At 33.7% G+C, this 18,690-nt stretch overlaps 1 protein-coding gene, 1 long non-coding RNA gene and 1 pseudogene across 2 annotated transcripts; 2 read left to right on the forward strand and 1 right to left on the reverse strand.

Annotated features, from left to right (window-relative positions):
- Positions 1 to 3,693: 3,693 nt before the first annotated feature.
- Positions 3,694 to 4,014, reverse strand: LOC120129186. The gene is made up of 3 exons (XR_005516717.1): positions 3,987 to 4,014; positions 3,811 to 3,912; positions 3,694 to 3,727 (listed from the first exon to the last, which is right to left on the reverse strand). It is a non-coding gene; the product is annotated as an uncharacterized LOC120129186 (long non-coding RNA).
- A 3,809-nt stretch (positions 4,015 to 7,823) lies between these two features.
- LOC120129769 lies at positions 7,824 to 10,405 on the forward strand. The gene is made up of 3 exons (XM_039147195.1): positions 7,824 to 7,890; positions 9,229 to 9,873; positions 10,110 to 10,405. The coding sequence occupies exons 2-3, from the start codon at positions 9,294 to 9,296 to the stop codon at positions 10,232 to 10,234; spliced, it is 705 nt and encodes a 234-aa protein (XP_039003126.1). The 5' UTR covers positions 7,824 to 7,890; positions 9,229 to 9,293; the 3' UTR covers positions 10,235 to 10,405.
- Positions 10,406 to 14,644: 4,239 nt separating this feature from the next.
- Positions 14,645 to 17,944, forward strand: LOC120129778 (annotated as a pseudogene).
- Positions 17,945 to 18,690: the final 746 nt, after the last annotated feature.

An 18,690-nucleotide genomic window follows, 5' to 3' on the forward strand; every position in this document is an offset into this window, starting at 1 on the left:
ATCTTACCCAAAGAATAGAAAATGCTCAGAAAATAAAGGTAGTTTCTCAAGTACACGGTCGATGTTATGCCTGAGATTGTAATCAAGTTTGAATGTTAACATTCAAATGTATATTAACAATTTTGACTACAGTAATTCAATTGCTCCAAACATGTTCTAACCTCATCTTTGAAGACCAAAGGGCAACAACAAAATTGTCGACACAAAATTGCATAAATTCAAATAATCCTGTTCTGAGGACAACATATACAACATGAAGAAAATGAGATTAAAGTTCTACGCTTATATGTTAAAATAATGGATACAAAAGAATAGAATTAAAACCTCCAGGCAGTCTTGGGAGGTAGGCAAGGACACCATTGAGAACAAAAATTAAAAGTTTTCTTGAAGGCGGCGTTGCAGACACGATATACTTGTTTGGATCATCATCATCATCATCATCATCGTCATCTTCATCGTCATCTTCATCGTCAGCTTCATCTTCACTGACCGTTTGTTGTCCATCTGTTAAAAGAAAATAAATACAGTTCAGAACGTGTAAATGTTTATAAACATAAATAATGAATTACCTAACTCGTTTGATGTCGTTGACGTAATTCGTCACGCAACATGGAGACTTCATGTTGCAATGATGAAATATCGGATCGCATTCCACTCACAAGGGAATCAATATGCTCCTGAAAATTGACCATGTATTCCATCACGGTCTTAATTGTGACATCCTCTGCAACTGGAGCTTCTTCCATCATTGCGTATCTACTTGGTTGCTCTTCTTCATGGCCAACAGGGTCCATTTCCTCCCTCTCTTGATCTAATCTGACCTCTTTGACACGCTTTCAACCGAGTTTTTCAACAAAATCATATCCCATTTTTTTAATAAATACCATGTCAATCTTGCGGGTTAATCGAACAGGGGCGTCATGCGAAAAATCAACTTCCTTCTTCTTCAACAGATGGGTGATGACACATCCATATGGTAGTGTAGTTGAAATTGTTGCTCCCTTTGTGACCATATATACAATTGTATTAAATATGAGTTTTGCAAATACCATGTGAGCATTTTGTGAAACACTCTCGACTCTACATTGAGGTGAATTGGGCTATTTCTAGCAACAGTTTAATTGTAGACCAATCTACACCATTTTCATCTGAATCCCCTTTATTCGCTACACCTAACCCTCCGTAATAGTTTCCGGAGATATATATATATATATCATTCCCCATGACATGTGTATTAATTCCTATTATATTAGTCTTATTAGGCTCGTGCTGTAAGGAAGCATTGTTGTAGAAGACTCTAACTAGGTTGGGATAATATTGGTTCTACACCAAGGAATTCAAGCCAACCCAAGATGTAAATTTGGATTTAAAACTAAATGCATATTTATCATCAAACAAGAAACCAGGTCAATGACACGTTCGGGACGAATCTTCCTTACTTTAAAACTCGTATGCCATATCTTGTTTCTCCATATCGGATCTAAAGTTCAGTTCGAATGACCTGATTTCCTCAGAAGAATCGTTTGTTTCAGAAGGAGGTTGTGGTTGAGAAGAACTGGGTTGAGAAGAGCTTTGAGAAAGACCGCGCTTCTGACACTGACGTTTTGGAGCCATTTTGGTTGGATGCTATTACAATGGAACACAAACATTCAGGAAAAAAACTCCAATATAGAAATCAATCAAACCCATAAAATATCGATAAATTTACCTGAATATCTGATCGTCACTGTTATGATAACGCTAGTATTCTTCGGAGAAGAGTTATTCTGCCTGCCTATGTTTAGGGTTTTCGATTTAGAGTATATATTAACGGTGGGAACACTTAAATTAGTATCGACAAAACATTAAACAGTGTCGATACATTATATACCAATTCTCCCATAAAACCGGATATACTTATACCGGTTAGATTGAAAAATTACCTAATACATTATACTTTTGGGTTTCGATGTTTATGGGATCGACACTTTTTATATATGGATCGAACTTATGGTTGCATCCTGTTTGCCATTCATTCTGGACCAAAAATATCGACACAAACTACAAAAGTGTCGACACATTATTTAGACCTTCTCTCATAAAACCGGTATACTTGTACCGGTTAGATTGAAAAATTACCTATTACATTACTTATGGGTTCGATGTTTATGGGATCGACACTTTTTATAGGATCGACACTTATTGTTGTACCCCTGTTGCCATTCATTTGGACCAAAATATCGACACAAACTACAAAAGTGGTCGACACATTATTTAGACATATTCTCTCATAAAACCGGTATACTTGTACCGGTTAGATGAAAAATAACCTATTCCATTATACTTATGGGTTTCGATGTTTATCGGATCGACACTTTTTATATATAGATCGACACTTTATTATTGCACCCTGTTGCCATTCATTCTGGACCAAAAAATATCGACACGAACTACAAAAGTGTCGATACATTATTTAGACCTATCTCATTAAAAGCGGTATACTTGTACGATTAGATTGAAAAAGTACCTATTACATTATACTTTTGGGTTTCGATGTTTATCGGATCGACACTTTTATATATGGATCGACACTTTATTGTTGCACCCTGTTTGCCATCCATTCTGGACCAAAAATATCGACACGAACTACAAAAAGTGTCGATACATTATTTAGACCTATTCTCTCATAAACTGGTATACTTGTACCGATTAGATTGAAAAATTATGTTTTCCATATTGTAAATTTGCCTTTTACTTTAAAGTGAATTTTGTAGTTATTGTACATACCATCAATATATATGGAATGGCCATTCATTCTCGCACATGATGACAATTATGATGACATTTAGTATAATACAGACAATAATCTCCATATATCGTAAGTATCAACATGACCCTTAATGTGTATAAGAAACATGTACAACAACATACTGCTAACTTTTCTCATCTCATTCATAATTATATTCACATACAAAATTATAAATCGTATACAAAATTATAAATCTTATACAAAATTAACCCTACATTTACATCATTGCATCCTTTTGTTATTCTTATGTATGGCAGCTTTTGTTATCTCCTGTCTTCGTTGATTTTGATTGTGGCTTACGAGATCGTTTAATATTCGCGATCGATCCCACTCTCCAACAACCTATATTCAAATTGTCAGAACGTTAAGTATTGTAAACTACATCATTCAATCTACGACTTTTAACAATTTTACCACAAACAAATTTTTCTTTCCACTTACAAAATCACCAGTTGCCCCTGTAAAACCGATCGATTCCATCCACATCATCACATACATGCCGCAATCATGTCTGTTACAAAATTTGAAAACCACACATGTCAATTATGATGAATACTGCATAAATTAAGCTTTCTATTTGTGATAACATCTCATACCCATTCAATTTTTTATTCTTCTTATGCTCCACAAATTTGAAAATTTTCAAGGGATACTTTCCTAGAGATCCACAAGATTCAACCCAAATGCGTTTCTTATTATAAAAATCTAATATTTTAATCTGCATTAAAATAGAAGAAGTTATGATCCAAAAAAATTATGCATTATAATTTACATAATGTCCTTTCATACATACATACATACCAATCTCTTAGCATCCTTCACTCTCTGTTTAGTTGTTTCAGTTGTAAACATACTATCATATATTGTTGCAACACGATCTACCATATCCAACACCAATAGATACCAATGTGAATTATGGTAGTTTATTGTGATCATGATCTGCAACAAATTTCACACCCAATTTGACAAAATTCAACATTCTATATCCGAAAACATCATTTGAAATTGGTATGGTGTCTTACCTTCTCATAGTCGGTGAATTTCGCATAGTTATTCAATATGGGACCCAAGAAGGTAGCAATACTCTCAACACTTTCTTTGTTGTTGGCATCCAACGCCTGCTGCTGCAATTACGCAACAAACATTATTAATTTACCGTCTATAACACTACTTATCTCCATTTATTAATTTAACTCACCGCTAAGTGGTATGGAAGGTAGCCAATCCTCCGGAGCTACTTCTGAGAATCGTAGCATACTGTCCAGGCGAGCAAATCAATAACCTAACAAAATTAATTACACAATCAGAACATATTCAATAAGTTTTAACATTTTCTACTTTCTACTTACCACACCGCCAACCCATTCCGTAGGCTTCAATGTTGCAACGTCGTATACACTAGCGAATTGATTTCCCATTGAGATTACAGAATATCTGTATGAATCATTAGGATTAATATGTTGTCATGAAATATTTAAATATAACTCACAAAGCAATATATTTCACTTACTCCGATTCTAACTCACTATTCCATAAATAATCACAAATTGCAGCTTCGATGTCATCAATTCCGCTTGGAATATCCGCTTTTTCAACCTACAATTTTGCATACAAATTTTTGTCACAACAACATAATAAAAATCAAATTAAGTTTTCTTTTATTCAACTTACCTTATGCTTCTTCTTCTGGGGTGCAGGACATTCCGAATCCAAATCTGCTGCTATAACACTCTCCGGTGTATAAATGACATCGACTTCTTTCCTCCTCATTTCTTCTATCTCTTCTTCTTCCTCCTCCTCTTTTCTTCTTCATATTTTTTCAGTTCATCGTATTTTTTTCTACATAGCTCTTCATCTCTTTTATTCACCCTTCAATTGATCTCCTTCATCCAAGTATTTATCAACCACCCTTCACCCCCGTAAGTTCACTCCTAAATTCCACAACCTCCTTCACCACTCCCTCAAATTTTTCACCCCGTCACCATCTTAATATCACCCCTTAACACCTCAAATTCTTTCACCACTTCACCCCTCAACTCCTCTACTTCTTTCACCACTCCATCTATTTTTCCTTCCACTACCCTTATGCCTATCAAGTGTATCTTCGACTCTCTCAAGTTTCTCTTTGACTCTATCAAGTTTCTCTTCTCGATTGTCTTTGCATGATATCAAATTGGATTTTTTTGATATCATCCAATTCAGACATCAAAATGTCGAAGTTACTATGTTTTCCCTTACCGTCGTCCCACTCACCGTCATCCCCCAATACAACCATCTCTCATTTCTTCTCCTCTGCCTCCTCTACATCCTTGCCAATAACCTTTAAAATTAAATTAGAATATTAAGACATTGATTATATTCTTATATTTAATTACATTTATTACCCTTTCTTGCTTCTTCGCTCTATCCAACTTCAACTTCACCATCACTCTAACCACCTCTTCCTTCCCCATGCACGGATGCGTGCCACTCCGGTTCTTTTATAAGCCGACACTGCCTCACAGCCCGACAAAAAATCGAACAGTGCAACCTGCATTATAATAAAATTTATATTTTTATATAAAAACACAAAAAAGTTCTTCAACTCATTTACCTCTAAGATTGCTATGCACCCTTTGAGGTATCTCTGGCTGCCCTTTTTAAAGGTGATTATTGATTCAATCAATCTCGAATGGATATATTCAGCCCAATTGAATTCACCCTTCAAGCCTTCATCGCAAATGAGCTTCATATGTTCCTTGTTCGTTGACGTATGACCTGTTGGACAAAGAAAGATACCGACAAGGTATAATAGAACTCTAGCCTTCAGCTCATCCCCAACATAAGATCCACTTTTTATTTCCTCTTCAATTTCAGCATATGTCACCTTCTGCTTCAAACCATATTTGGAGGCAAGTGCTTTCCAATCCTTACTCTTACAGACTTCTACAACACTTTTGCCTTCATTTTCTACCCCCAATACGGCTGCAGCACATGGGATCTCGAGAGGAAATGAAAAATCACCATACTTAGCAATACATTGTCTGACATCAAATTGCGCCATCAAGGATCGACACAATTCCCTCCGAATAGGTCGATCCCTTACTCCTACCAACGATCCAAAACCTATTTCTCCCAGCACATTCAACTGACCCTTCTCCTTAAGGTGTTTAATTAATGAATTCACTCTTTTAATGCTGCATCTTGTCGACACTTCCTACATTTTTTAACAATATATAATGTTATAGTTCTTATATATTTTGTATCAACGTATTTACAAGTTTAATGAATACCTTATTTTCATGTGCTTTCCTCCGTTCTTTGTATTCCTTACTATCATTCCTTGACTGTGTGATGTAAGGTTCCTTTTCAGCATCACTCATTGAATTCCATTTGGACCTCACATCTTTTGTCACCTAATATTAAACATAAATGTTTCTTAATCAATACATTAACACTAAATACTACTCAATGTCAATTTCATTTTACATACCGAACCGCTCTGTGTGCCATCTTCCTTCATCCTTTTGCATTCGGCCATACTGTCAACATTTAAAATTTAATCAATTTAAAGTTTATCGATACTTTAATCCAATTACCATTTCAACAAATAACAAAAAGACATTGATACTTACTAGAAGTACATATATCCACCTTTGGTTGCTTTCGAGTCTCGACCTCAATTTCAAAGTCATCTGCGCCACCAACAATTTTCAAACCCATTGACTCTATTTTTCCTTCATATATCAGTTTACGCAAATCAAATTATTTTGTTATATACACTTTATTCAATATACAAATATAGATAACTACTCTTGTGGTAAAACGGTTTTCTTCAAAAGAATTTGAATGGCCACTACAAAATGTGTCGGCATATTTATACAACCTATAATATCATTTTCTACCTATAATATTTAATAAAAGTATCAACATTTATATTTTACCTTCAATATCACTTTCTACCTGCAATCGGTCTCAAATGTTTCTTTACTCCAAAACCCCAAACAACACATAAAAACCCTATTCGCGATTACTGTAATAATAAAAAACTAGGGTCTCGACAACATACTTTTCGATTCGACTGCATCAACAAACAAACAAACATCGCTTTAGAAACACATTCTGAAATGCAGGAACAATTACGCTTCGATTTCAAAAACTCGTCCGTTCTATCGATTTTCAGATGATATTTAGATATGGTCTTTATATTTTCATCGGATATATTATTTATATTTAATCGATACAAATACAAAAGTGTCGATACTGTTATGTCAGGTGTCGATACTTTCGAAAGGATAATTACCTATTTCTTTGAAAGTATCGATAATTTATTACACGTACTTACGAAAGTATCGACACTTTCAATATATCCGGTATCGTTTTACCGGTTTTATCATTTTGATACCGGTTTTATCATATTTTTACCTGTTATATCGTTGTGGATCGATATATTTTTTTAAAGTATCGACACATTATAGGCGCTAAAACTGCTTCTCTTTTAAATTCACAAAGTGTCGATCATTATATAAAGTATCGACACTTTCAATATATCCGGTAACGTTTTACCGGTTTTATCATTTTGATACCGGTTTTATCATATTTTTACCTGGCATATCGTTTTGGATCGATACATTTTTTTAAAAGTATCGACACTTTATATGATTTAAAACTACTTCTCTTTTAAATTCACGAAGTATCGATCCTTATATTAAAGTACCGACACTTTAAATGTATCCGGTAGCGTTTTACCGGTTTTATCATTTCAATACCGGTTTTGTCATAGTTTTACCTGTTATATTGTTTTGGATCGACACATTTTTAATTTGGATCGACACGAACTGACAAGTTAAGTTTACCGGTTGCATAATTTTTTAATATTTCTTCATGACTTGGGCCTACTACATTATTATTAGTCAACATTTCTGATAGCGCTAAACCGAATTTATTAAATATCTTTTTCTAATAACGCTAAATCAAATTTATTAAATATGTTTTAATGTATCCGATAACGTCGTATATTAACCGTATATCCAAATAATAAGAATAGCCGAATCCCAACTCTTTACGGTTCACTTTCTCCACTTGGCTCAAACCCTAACCATCTTCCAATCCATCCTCTTCTGGTTAGTTCCCTTCCCCTCTTTATTTGCTTTCCGGTGATTCGATTGATGTAATTATCATTGTCTTCTTCAAATCTTAGGCCGTTTCTTTTCCTCTTCTTCCTTGTTTGCAAAATCATAATTATTGTTATTTAGAAATCAAATCGATCGACTAAAAGGTAAGAAACCCTGAATTTGTTGATATAAAAACTCTCAAATCTTGGACTATATTGGTGTTTTTTTATAAATACGTTTAACTTTAACGTCTTTTTGCCTTCCAAAACGATTTTTTTTAATTTTCTTCGTAATTCGATAGAATTAAGCTCTTGAAAGTTTGCCTTTTTTAATATTGTTGTATTTAGATTACAATTTATGTGGAAAAAAAAAAGCTTTAGATAAAATGGAGAAAGACGAGCTGATTTGAAAATGGGTGTAATTACATCCAATGGATTCTTGACATGTCATATTTTGTTGGGCCTACCTATCTGTAATCCATGTTAGAGTGAAAAAGAGCCCGCGTAAATTTTCTCGAGAAACTTCTCTCTCCTCTGCCTTTTCCTTTTTTTGCTTTCTCTATTTCCTCACCTTTTCGTGTAATCTGTGAATTTCCCTAATAAGTTGTGGTGGGTTTGTAATGGTTATTGAATTCTGTTATCAATATGAATTTTTTTATTGTTCATCTTCTTCTTTTCTTAACTGTTAATCTTTATGCTTTATGGTTTTTTGTCTGTTTGGTTCCCGTGAAAACTGAGGAGAAAGAGTTTTTTTTTGCGTACATTCTAAGTTATATTAGTAACCTTTAAATTGTTCTTAGAGGCAATTAATTTTTATTTATTTTTGACATCTCAAAAGTAAATTTAATTTAGGTAAAATAACCATTTCTTTGCTCCTAGGAGTTTAGCTGTTACGAGAGAATAGTGAAATTAAAACTAGAAAGTACACGAAAATGATAAAATTACTTCCTTTTTTTTGGAATAGATTACTAGATTCCATAAAATTTTACGTAATTCATGTATAATCCATGCTAAACAAGTGAATTATATTTTCACATTGTTTCAGACACATCTTAGGAGGAAAATAATGGTTAAATTTCAACACAATTTAGATGTCTTACTGGGAAGTGGAAATTTTTATCATGTAATTTCAATTTCTTTACAGTTTGTACTATTTTCTTGAAGGACTTGATTGGGATTGTGCTTCATCTTCTATTTAATTGTTAATCTGTGGCATTCCTCTTTGGTTTTAAATTTCTGGAATTGTGATTGATGATTTGTGTTGTTAAGCAAAACTTTTATGCTGAAAACACTGCAATCATCTAGCCAGATGTTTATGTGATTGTTTTATCTAACTTTGTTTTGTCAGGTATTATGCTCAAGTTTCCTTGTGCTGGCCAAGATTAGTATGGTGGCATCTTGTGTTCTCTAACAATGAACTTTGGATTCCTTAGCTTTCCATGGTTTGGTATTGATCCCAAAAGGGATTCGAATCTGTCTTTTGCTTCTACAGGCGCTTCCATAGAGCCTAAACAGAAAACTAGTTTTGAGATCAGGGTGTGGGGATGGACCCTAGTTTCAGTTCCTCCCAAGGCAGTGAATGGTAATGATAGAAATCGAACTCCAACCACTATAAACAAAGGATTGAAAAGGCGTGCACAACAAAATCGGGTTACTGAGCCTCCCGCACCTATCCGGTTTAGGCCATATGTTTGCAAGGTTCCATGGCATACAGGTGCTAGAGCCTTCCTTTCACAGTTATTTCCACGTTATGGACATTATTGTGGTCCTAATTGGTCAAGTGGGAAAGATGGTGGATCCCTTATTTGGGATAAGAGGCCGATTGATTGGTTAGATTTTTGCTGCTATTGTCACGATATCGGTTACGATACTCACGACCAGGCAGAGCTTCTGAAAGCTGATTTAGCATTTCTAGAATGCTTGGAGAGACCTCATATGAGCACAAGAGGTGATCCCTATGTTGCTCAACTTTACAAGACAATGTGCACCACAGGTATGTCTAGTATTCTGTGTGCTTTAACATAATTGTAGATATGTATGTGTGTGTGTGAATAGGAGAAGGAAATAGAAAAGAAGTCGAATGCAATTCTTCTCTATTTACTGCTTCCGGTCCTTGTTTTCGAGGCCAATCTTGCAATGAACACGGTGATGATATTGATTTGATGCTGTTTTTTTTGGCTGTGTTGAGTTAGCATGTTTATTCTCAGTGTTCTACTCAATGAATGGCAGGTCTGAAAAATATACTAATCCCATACCGGAGGCACCTTATAAAACTACAATTTGGGCAACCTCTAATCGATTTTGGATGGATGAGTAATCTGACAAGGAGAAGTTGGAATTTTCAGAAAACTTGAAAGCAGTTCATGCAACCTTGGCGAGCAGGTTATTCAGATGGCCCAGTAACTGGATTTTCGAACAATGTTCTGTCCTATCCTATGGTTTCATCGATGTCGACTTTCAAGAGTGAGCGGCTTATCATCACGGCCTTCATTAGGAATATGCAATACTGATCTTATTTGAATTTGCAACAGGTGTTGTACGATGTAAATAATTGTTGCTGCAGTGCCTGCGTATGCTATTTGAAACAGTGAATATTATTCAATCGACTTTGATAAAGCACAGGCCATGGATCAGTTAGTGTTTATGGGGTGTAAATATAGGGTCTGGATATGGCTATAAAATTTAATCCTTTCTTGGCACATGAGAAGGCGTTTTACTCTAATTTTTTACAGCTATTATACACAGTAAATATAGATAGATTCTGGGTATGCCATATTTACTCAAATTAGATTGTTAAAGATTTCTTGGTATACAATATGTTTTTGTAGGTCTATTGTAACGTTCTTAAATTTCTGATGTTGAAATCTGGTTGGAGATGATGTTGAGTTCGTTAAAATTTCGAGTCGAGGGTCTTGTATGGAATATTTTAATATTTAAAACTAACTCTGATGTTAAAATATCTCTAATCGAGATTTGGGTCGGGTCGGGTTGAATGATATCAGGTCGGGTATAGGGGATTTTTTTTTTTGGGATTTTTTCAGGTCGGGTTCGGGGCAAGGTATCCCCGCCCCGATTATATATATATAATATTTTATATTTTTTTTATTAATTATATATATAATATTTTATATTTTTTATATTAATTATATATAAAATATTTTTGAGTTCAGGTTTGAGTATAATATTTCGGGTCGGGTTCGGGGACGAGGTAAAAAAAATCCCGACGGGCGTCTCGATAAAAAATCCGTCGGGATCGGGAACAGGGATTCATTTCGGGTTCGGGGACGGGGCAAGCAAAACTCGCCCCGAACCCGACCCGTTACCATTCCTAATTATAATTGAAGTGGATTTTGATGACCCAATATTCATTCCTTAATTCATGGAACCTTCGACTATTTTTTCTTTTACTTTCTAGTAATTAAAAAAAATATTTGTTAAATTTTTTCTTAATTATTAACATCATATATTTTATTTTATTGGTGTACCGCTCATCTCTTTTTTTTATTTTTATTGATCGGCAACACTAATTTTAATGTTGATTGTCGACTGCCGATATTCTTTATTATATTTTTCTTCCTTATATCATATCTTTATTTTTTTGTTTTTTGATTTTCAATAAGTCTATTGTTTTTGTACGTTTTCATCTGTCTTTATGGCACATTTTCTTTTTTTTTGTCATTTTTTTGTTCTTCGGCCTTTTTTCATTTATCTTTTTTCTAAGGATTGATTTGACATCGCCACGACTGATCAAGATGACGCTTATATGATATCTTGTTGATCTTTCCTGCTTTGGACCTTCGTATTGGATTTAAATATCCGCTTTACGTTCGTGGATAGGTTTTCACGTCGCTCGAGTCTGATTTGCGGTTTGTTGATGATCTTTCAATAGCTTAATTCTCTTTTGTGGTTCGTTTGGCCAATGTGATTAGATCTATTTGTATCTATCTTTGTTCAAGTTTCTTGGTTAGATTTAATCTTTCCTTGTATGGTCTTTATGTGGTCTTAAGTTGCTAGTATTATTTAAATGATTATTTGAAAATTTCCTAATTACTTATTTAATTTACTATTGTGATTCTAAATCTTTATTGTAATTTGATATATTTCTTATTTTGAATAATATTTTCTTTCGTTTAAATTAGTATGACAATAAATTATCTTCATAAATTCTCAATACATTTTACTCTTTATTTTAGGGTAACTACATGTTTAGTATCTCAACTATTACTTTTATTCTGTTTTGTTCATCCAATTATTTTTTATTTCAAAATCATACCTAACGTTAAATTCGATTTCATTCTGGTCACCCATGTTAAAAAAAATTAACAGTGTTGCTGATGAGTCACCACAAAAGAATGTTATGTTATCATTGATTTTTTTTAAAAAATACCACGTCAACAGTTATGTTAATATTTTTAATGATGGTGATCAAAACGGAATAAAAGTGATATTTTGGATACTAAACATATAATTTACCCTTGTTTTAAATATTTTTTTGAAAGTTGTAATCGCTATTATTACTGTTTGCGATGATTGTCACTAAATTGCATAAGTTCAATATTCAACATGAAGGGTGCAATACAATGTCCTAATTGTAGGAAAATAAAAAAAGGTCAATGGCTTTATGCCAACAATAGTCGTTCATATTAGATTTATAGAGTTCAATTGAAAAAATAAATATTAGATTTGTGTTCAGAAGATCAAAAAAAAGATACAATGAAAATTTTGATGGAGGTCGTGGCTGAACTTAGTGATAGAGTTTGGGGTAATTTAAAAATTTTAGAGATTTAAATTGGGATTTTTAATATTTTTGAAAGGTTTAGTTTATTTTCTCTCAAAACTATTAGGGGCTAATTAGAATCTTTTGTTTTTTAGAGGTTTAATGAGAATTTTTAAAAATTATGGGAGGGGTTTAATTTAAAACATTCAAAAATTTTAAAATTTAATATGAATTTCTAAAAGTTTTGGAGAGTCTAAATTATTTTTTTAAATTTAAGAGTCTAAATTATAACTTTTTAAATTTTGGGATGTCATGGAGCCTCTAGTATAGCTTATGTTTAGCTACTAGAGAAAGGCAGCTAGGGATGGCAACGGACCGGGTATTGCCTCCCGTCTCCGTCCCCGTTTAAAAAACTCGTACTCGTCCCCTCTTAAAAATCCGCGGGGATTTAAACGGGGATCTTCATCGGGTAATCGGGGAAAACCGCAGGGAAACGGGTATCACCGTTTAGCATAAATGGTTATTTAAACGGGTATCGGGCCAGATATATATATTTAAATTAAATATATAAATATTATATATATTTTTTAATTTAATTTAAATTTATTAATATATATATATAATAATTATTTTTAATATTTATCGGGCCGAATATATATATTTAAATTAAATATATAAATATTATATATATAATAATTATTTTTAATATTTATCAGGTCGGGTATCGGGCCGGGTAATCGGGACGGGGATTACTAAACCCATCCCCGTTTAATATAAACGATTTTCCCCATCGAATTCGGTTTTTTGCCATTCCTAAAGGCACCAATAATGAAGAGCGATCGTCTTAAGTGTTGGTACACTATAACAAGATATGGTCAAAATATTCGAACCCGAACCCGACAGTTTTCAATCCGCCCCGACTTTATAGGGACGTTTTTTTGGGGCTCGGGAAGGGGTGGGTTATAGGGTGTAAAATTTCGAGGTGGGTCGGGACTGGGTTTTAGGTGAAAAATACCGATCCAACCCGATTATATATATATATATATATATATATTACACTTAATATTTTAAGAATTCTATTTATTATTATTAAAATATATTATTTAATTATTAAAATATAAATATTATTATGAAATATATTAATTTAATCATTTAAAATATAATAAATAATTATAAATATATTATTATAAAATATGTTAGTTTATTTTTTTTTAAAATAATAATATATTCGAGTCGGATCGGTGTTTTAGTCTAAAATTCGATATGGGTCCAGGGAAAGAAAATCTAAAATTTTTCAGAGGGACGAAGTAGATTTTAGGTATATGTTTTGGGTTTGGGGTCAGGGTCGGGGCGACCAAAAACCCGGCCCGCCCTGCCCCGTGCCCATCTCTACTATAAAGAGACTTTCATCATATTTATGACGAGGGAGTTTTTAATTTTTTTGAAGAACTTAAAAAATTAATAAAATAAAAGTTTAAGTTTAAGATTAAATTAATATTTTATCTTGATTCAAATTAAAAATTAATTATTTTTTAAAATACCAAATCGTAATCAAAATAATAATATAATAACTAAACTATAAAGAATTGATAATATAAGTACTCAAAACTTTATATTCTAAATTTTAGGGATCAAAACTAAAAAAAATTGACCATAAATGGTAGTTTGCCCCCTCAAAAGGGTAAACTATATATTTAGTCCCAATTACTTTTTCATTTTGTTTTAGTCACTTAACAATTTTTTTCAAAATCATACATAATATTATATTTTAGTTCATTTTGCTCAACTACTATTATAAAATAAGCATAAATATCGACTTAACACATTAATTTTATTCAATGATGACATGACATTGCCTTATGATGACACATTAGCATCATTGTTATTTTGTTAACGTTGGTGATCAAAACGGAATCAAAACATAATATTTGGTATGATTTTGAAAACAAAATAATTGAGTGACCAAAACAGAACCATGATAGTTGGAACACTAAATACGTAGTTTACCGAAAAAATACAGTGCACTGCTTGTTACTGAATATGGTTATCACCTAACACAAACGAAGCCAAGACAAACAAAATTCAGGCTTCGATTCCATTTCTTGTGCTTACCCATGGCTTCCTCTCATTTGCTCCATAATCAGAGTCTCTTCTTCTCATCTCCCTTCAAAAATTGTGGTTTCTCAAATCCTCCCCCAACGAAAGTTCATTTTCAAAGAACCCAATTTGTCAAAGCATCCAAGAAACAGCTAGAGGTCCTCGTTTTAGCTACCCTTTCTGCGTTTTTCTTTTATTTTTAAGTCGAAATCCCAATGTTTTAGTTATTTTTTTCATGGGTTTTGTTTGTTTAGATTGTATATGACCCTGATGAGAGGCTAAATAAGTTAGCAGGTGAAGTGGACAAGGAAGCTCCTTTTTCAAGGCTTACTTTGTTCTCACCTTGTAAGGTAATTTTCTGCATTTGCTTTGAATTTAATTGAATTCGGTTTTATGTTTTGAATTGCAAGTTTGAAACCCATACCCTTTTTCTTCTTCTTCTTCTTCTTTGGGTATAGATTAATGTTTTCCTGAGAATTACCAACAAAAGGGAAGATGGGTATCATGATTTAGCATCTCTCTTTCATGTAAGTTTGTATTTTTTTCCCTCTTAATTCCTACATATACGTATACGTGTGTATGTTGATCAAGGATTTAAATTGCGATTGCCGTCTCATTTTCGGTTGTTGTGTTTATCGTTGCGGACATAACGTATGTTACTGCGGTCATTGCGGACCACTATTTAAATCCCTGATGTTGATCCCCAAACTATCTGAATTTGCTTACCCTTTTGTTTGTGGATCCAGACAGTGAGTCTGGGGGATATGATTAAGTTCTCTTTGTCACCATCCAAAACCAATGATCGTTTGTCGACCAATGTCTCCGGTGTACCCCTTGATGATAGAAACTTGGTGAGGTTTCAAAGTTACTGCAATTTCGTTAGGCAGCCTCGCTGCGAAGCCTTCTTTTTGTTCTCTTGTGTTCCTAAAATAATTCTTCCTTGTTGCAGATTATTAAAGCCCTTAACCTCTACAGGAAGAAAACTGACAGTTCCAACTTCTTTTGGGTAAAGCATGCGAGCTACATGATAAAACGTTGAAATTTTACGTTTTTATCTGAATATATGTGCTTCTGCAACATTATGATTTGTTTGAATGTATTTTTGGCTTATATTTTTTTTATTGGAATGACATGGATAGGTGCATCTTGATAAAAAGGTGCCTACTGGGGCAGGGCTTGGTGGTGGAAGCAGCAATGCAGCGACCGCACTTTGGGCAGCTAATCAGTTCAATGGTTGTGTTGCAGCCGAGAAGGAGCTCCAAGAATGGTCAAGTGAGATAGGTTCCGATATTCCATTCTTTTTCTCACATGGAGCAGCATATTGTACTGGTCGAGGTGAGGTATGGTAATATTTTATCTTGTTCTTCGATGCAAAGCACGTTGCTGGGAATATTTTGACCATTTTGTGTGTTAGGTAATGAGGCCAGTTTTAGAATCCTACTCCAATGATAACTTCAGTTTTTGTGCTGTTGTTTCATTTCTGTGAATTTGACATTCTATTTTATTTAATTTGCAGAGAACTAAAGTTTCCTTTGTTCCTTTAGCACCTCAATTTGTAGATCTGTTTTCTTATTTCTTCTGTTCCTTTAGCTCCTGAATTTGTCGTAATATTTCGTTACGACTGGTAGTAGGACTCATAGGCTTTGTGTATGCTTTGTGTATTTGCTTTAGAACAACATTGGTGCCTAGATCCGTTTTCTTACTGTAATGTATGTTACTTTTGAATTGGATGGTAGTTCCCGACATGGGCGTTTTTCCAACCGGGGTATGTTAAATTTTTTTGCCCGTGGTTTACATTGTATTTTGGAGGGTCCTTGGAGGATCATATTCAATACCAAGTCCGGATAAGCATCGGACACATGTATTTCGAGAAAAATAGAGTCAAAGCAACATAGATTGTAGTTATTATGATCCGGCATATACTAATGCAATCTCAGTCAATCGGAATGAAATTTATCTACTCCATTGTTATGCTTGCATGATTAATGAACTCTATGCTAATATGCCCAGATTGTTCAAGATATATCCCCTCCTCTTCCATTGGACATTCCAATGGTTCTTATAAAGCCTAAGGAGGCATGCCCAACAGCTGAAGTTTACAAGGTAAACTACATTAGGTCACCGGTGAGCGAATTCTGCTCTATTTTTATCACTTGCCATAGTTTATATCTGAGAGAAGTTCTGATTTTTCAGCGACTTTGGCTAGATCAAACAAGTAATGTCGATCCTTTGACATTGCTGGATAAGATATCAATGAATGGAATATCTCAGGATGTCTGCATTAATGATTTAGGTATGAATACACAAAGAATCAACTAATTTTATTTGCCTTTTATTAATTTGGCAATTACTCGAGTTTGATGCATACATAATCCAGCAAAGTTTATTTTAGGCTGATGATTTGACTTGTCTCCATGAGAGGACGAGGTTTCGGTGATATTTTATAGCATACGTCAATTATCTATTAAGCTATCCCTTCTTCACATCCATAGTTTAAGTGGACGTGCTTAATAATAGAATCAGAAATGTATTGCCTTACATGAATCTGTACTATTTGCAGAACCTCCCGCGTTTGAATCTTACCATCCCTTAAACGGCTAAAGCAGCGGGTAACTGCTGCTGGTCGTGGACAGTACGATGCAGTGTTCATGTCTGGGAGGTACAAGATTGTGTGGAAAATGTTTAAATTTTAATGTCCGATCCTGCATATATCGTGAACCGTCATGCTTAGAATGAATGACAACCTGATGTTTGTCACCTGTTAGAGGTTGTATATTTCTATTTATATTATTGGGTTCCAAAGAAAGATGGCTGAATCTATTATTATTGGCATTTCATTCAATTATCTTGATTGCTGCCATTTGAAAACATAATGCAGTGGAAGCACCATCGTCGGAATCGGTTCCCCGGATCCCCCACAATTCGTATATGACGACGATGATTACCGTGATGTATTTTTGTCAGGCAAGTAGTTTAATTTTTGTTTCCTTTTTTATCAGCCTTCCTAGTATCCATAAAGAGATGGAAAGTTGAATGTTTGAGCTTTGTTACATCATACATAATTGCAGTTAACAGTTCTATATGCATTCTTAAAATGCAGATGCGAACTTTATCGGCCGGGAAAAGAACGAGTGGTACAAAGAACTTGTTTCGATGACGGTATCGGAACCCTCGGAAGCATCGGGAACCTTTTGAGCGATTCGACTGTTCGGATGGAACTGTTTTTGCTAGTATGATTCATTGCCCTATACATGGACAATATCAATTTGTGTTTATAAATATGTTAAATCTATAGTAGATGAACTAATGCAAATGGAAATAGAAGTTCTTGGATTCACTCTTAATATTATTTTTGGATTCGCAATCAAACTCAACCCAAGTTTTCAAATTTCATCCATTAACCAGCAAAATCAAGTTTTAGGTCCAATTAAAGCTCAATTTATCATAATTAAAATATTAACTTTAGTCTTGACTTTTGGGACATGGCCGCTAGATTACTCATTATATATATATATATATACACATAAACTGTTTAACATACTAAAAAGTGGACTAGAGTGGTAGTGTGTTAGTGGATTACTCAATTATTAGGTTAAATTTTTGGATTCGCAATCAAACACAACCCAAGTTTTCAAATTTCATCCATTAACCAGCAAAATCAAGTTTTAGGTCCAATTAAAGCTCAATTTATCATAATTAAAATATTAACTTTAGTCTTGACTTTTGGGACATGGCCGCTAGATTACTCAATTATATATATATATATATATATCACATACAATAAACTGTTAAACATACTAATAAAGTGGACTAGAGTGGTAGTGTGTTAGTGGATTACTCAATTATTAGGTTAAAGATAATCGAAAGATTCTCTCTCAATTTTATCGGATTTTGAATAATTTAAAATTAAGTGATCCGCATTCGATTCGTTATTTGAAAAATTAAAAAATGAATGGAATATCCAAATTTTCGGGTCAGATTAACATATAGGATAGA

This window comes from Hibiscus syriacus, unplaced genomic scaffold (assembly GCF_006381635.1).
Source record: "Hibiscus syriacus cultivar Baekdansim isolate YM2019G1 unplaced genomic scaffold, ASM638163v2 tig00001644_pilon, whole genome shotgun sequence".
In the NCBI taxonomy this organism is placed as follows: Eukaryota; Viridiplantae; Streptophyta; class Magnoliopsida; order Malvales; family Malvaceae; genus Hibiscus; species Hibiscus syriacus.

What these genes read in the sequence shown, in the direction of transcription:
- LOC120129769 (XM_039147195.1), top strand. Translation starts at nt 9,294, where the DNA reads ATGAACTTTGGATTCCTTAGCTTTCCATGGTTTGGTATTGATCCCAAA. An exon ending in CAAGACAATGTGCACCACAG is followed by an intron (nt 9,874 to 10,109) that starts GTATGTCTAGTA and finishes AATGAATGGCAG; the next exon opens with GTCTGAAAAATATACTAATC.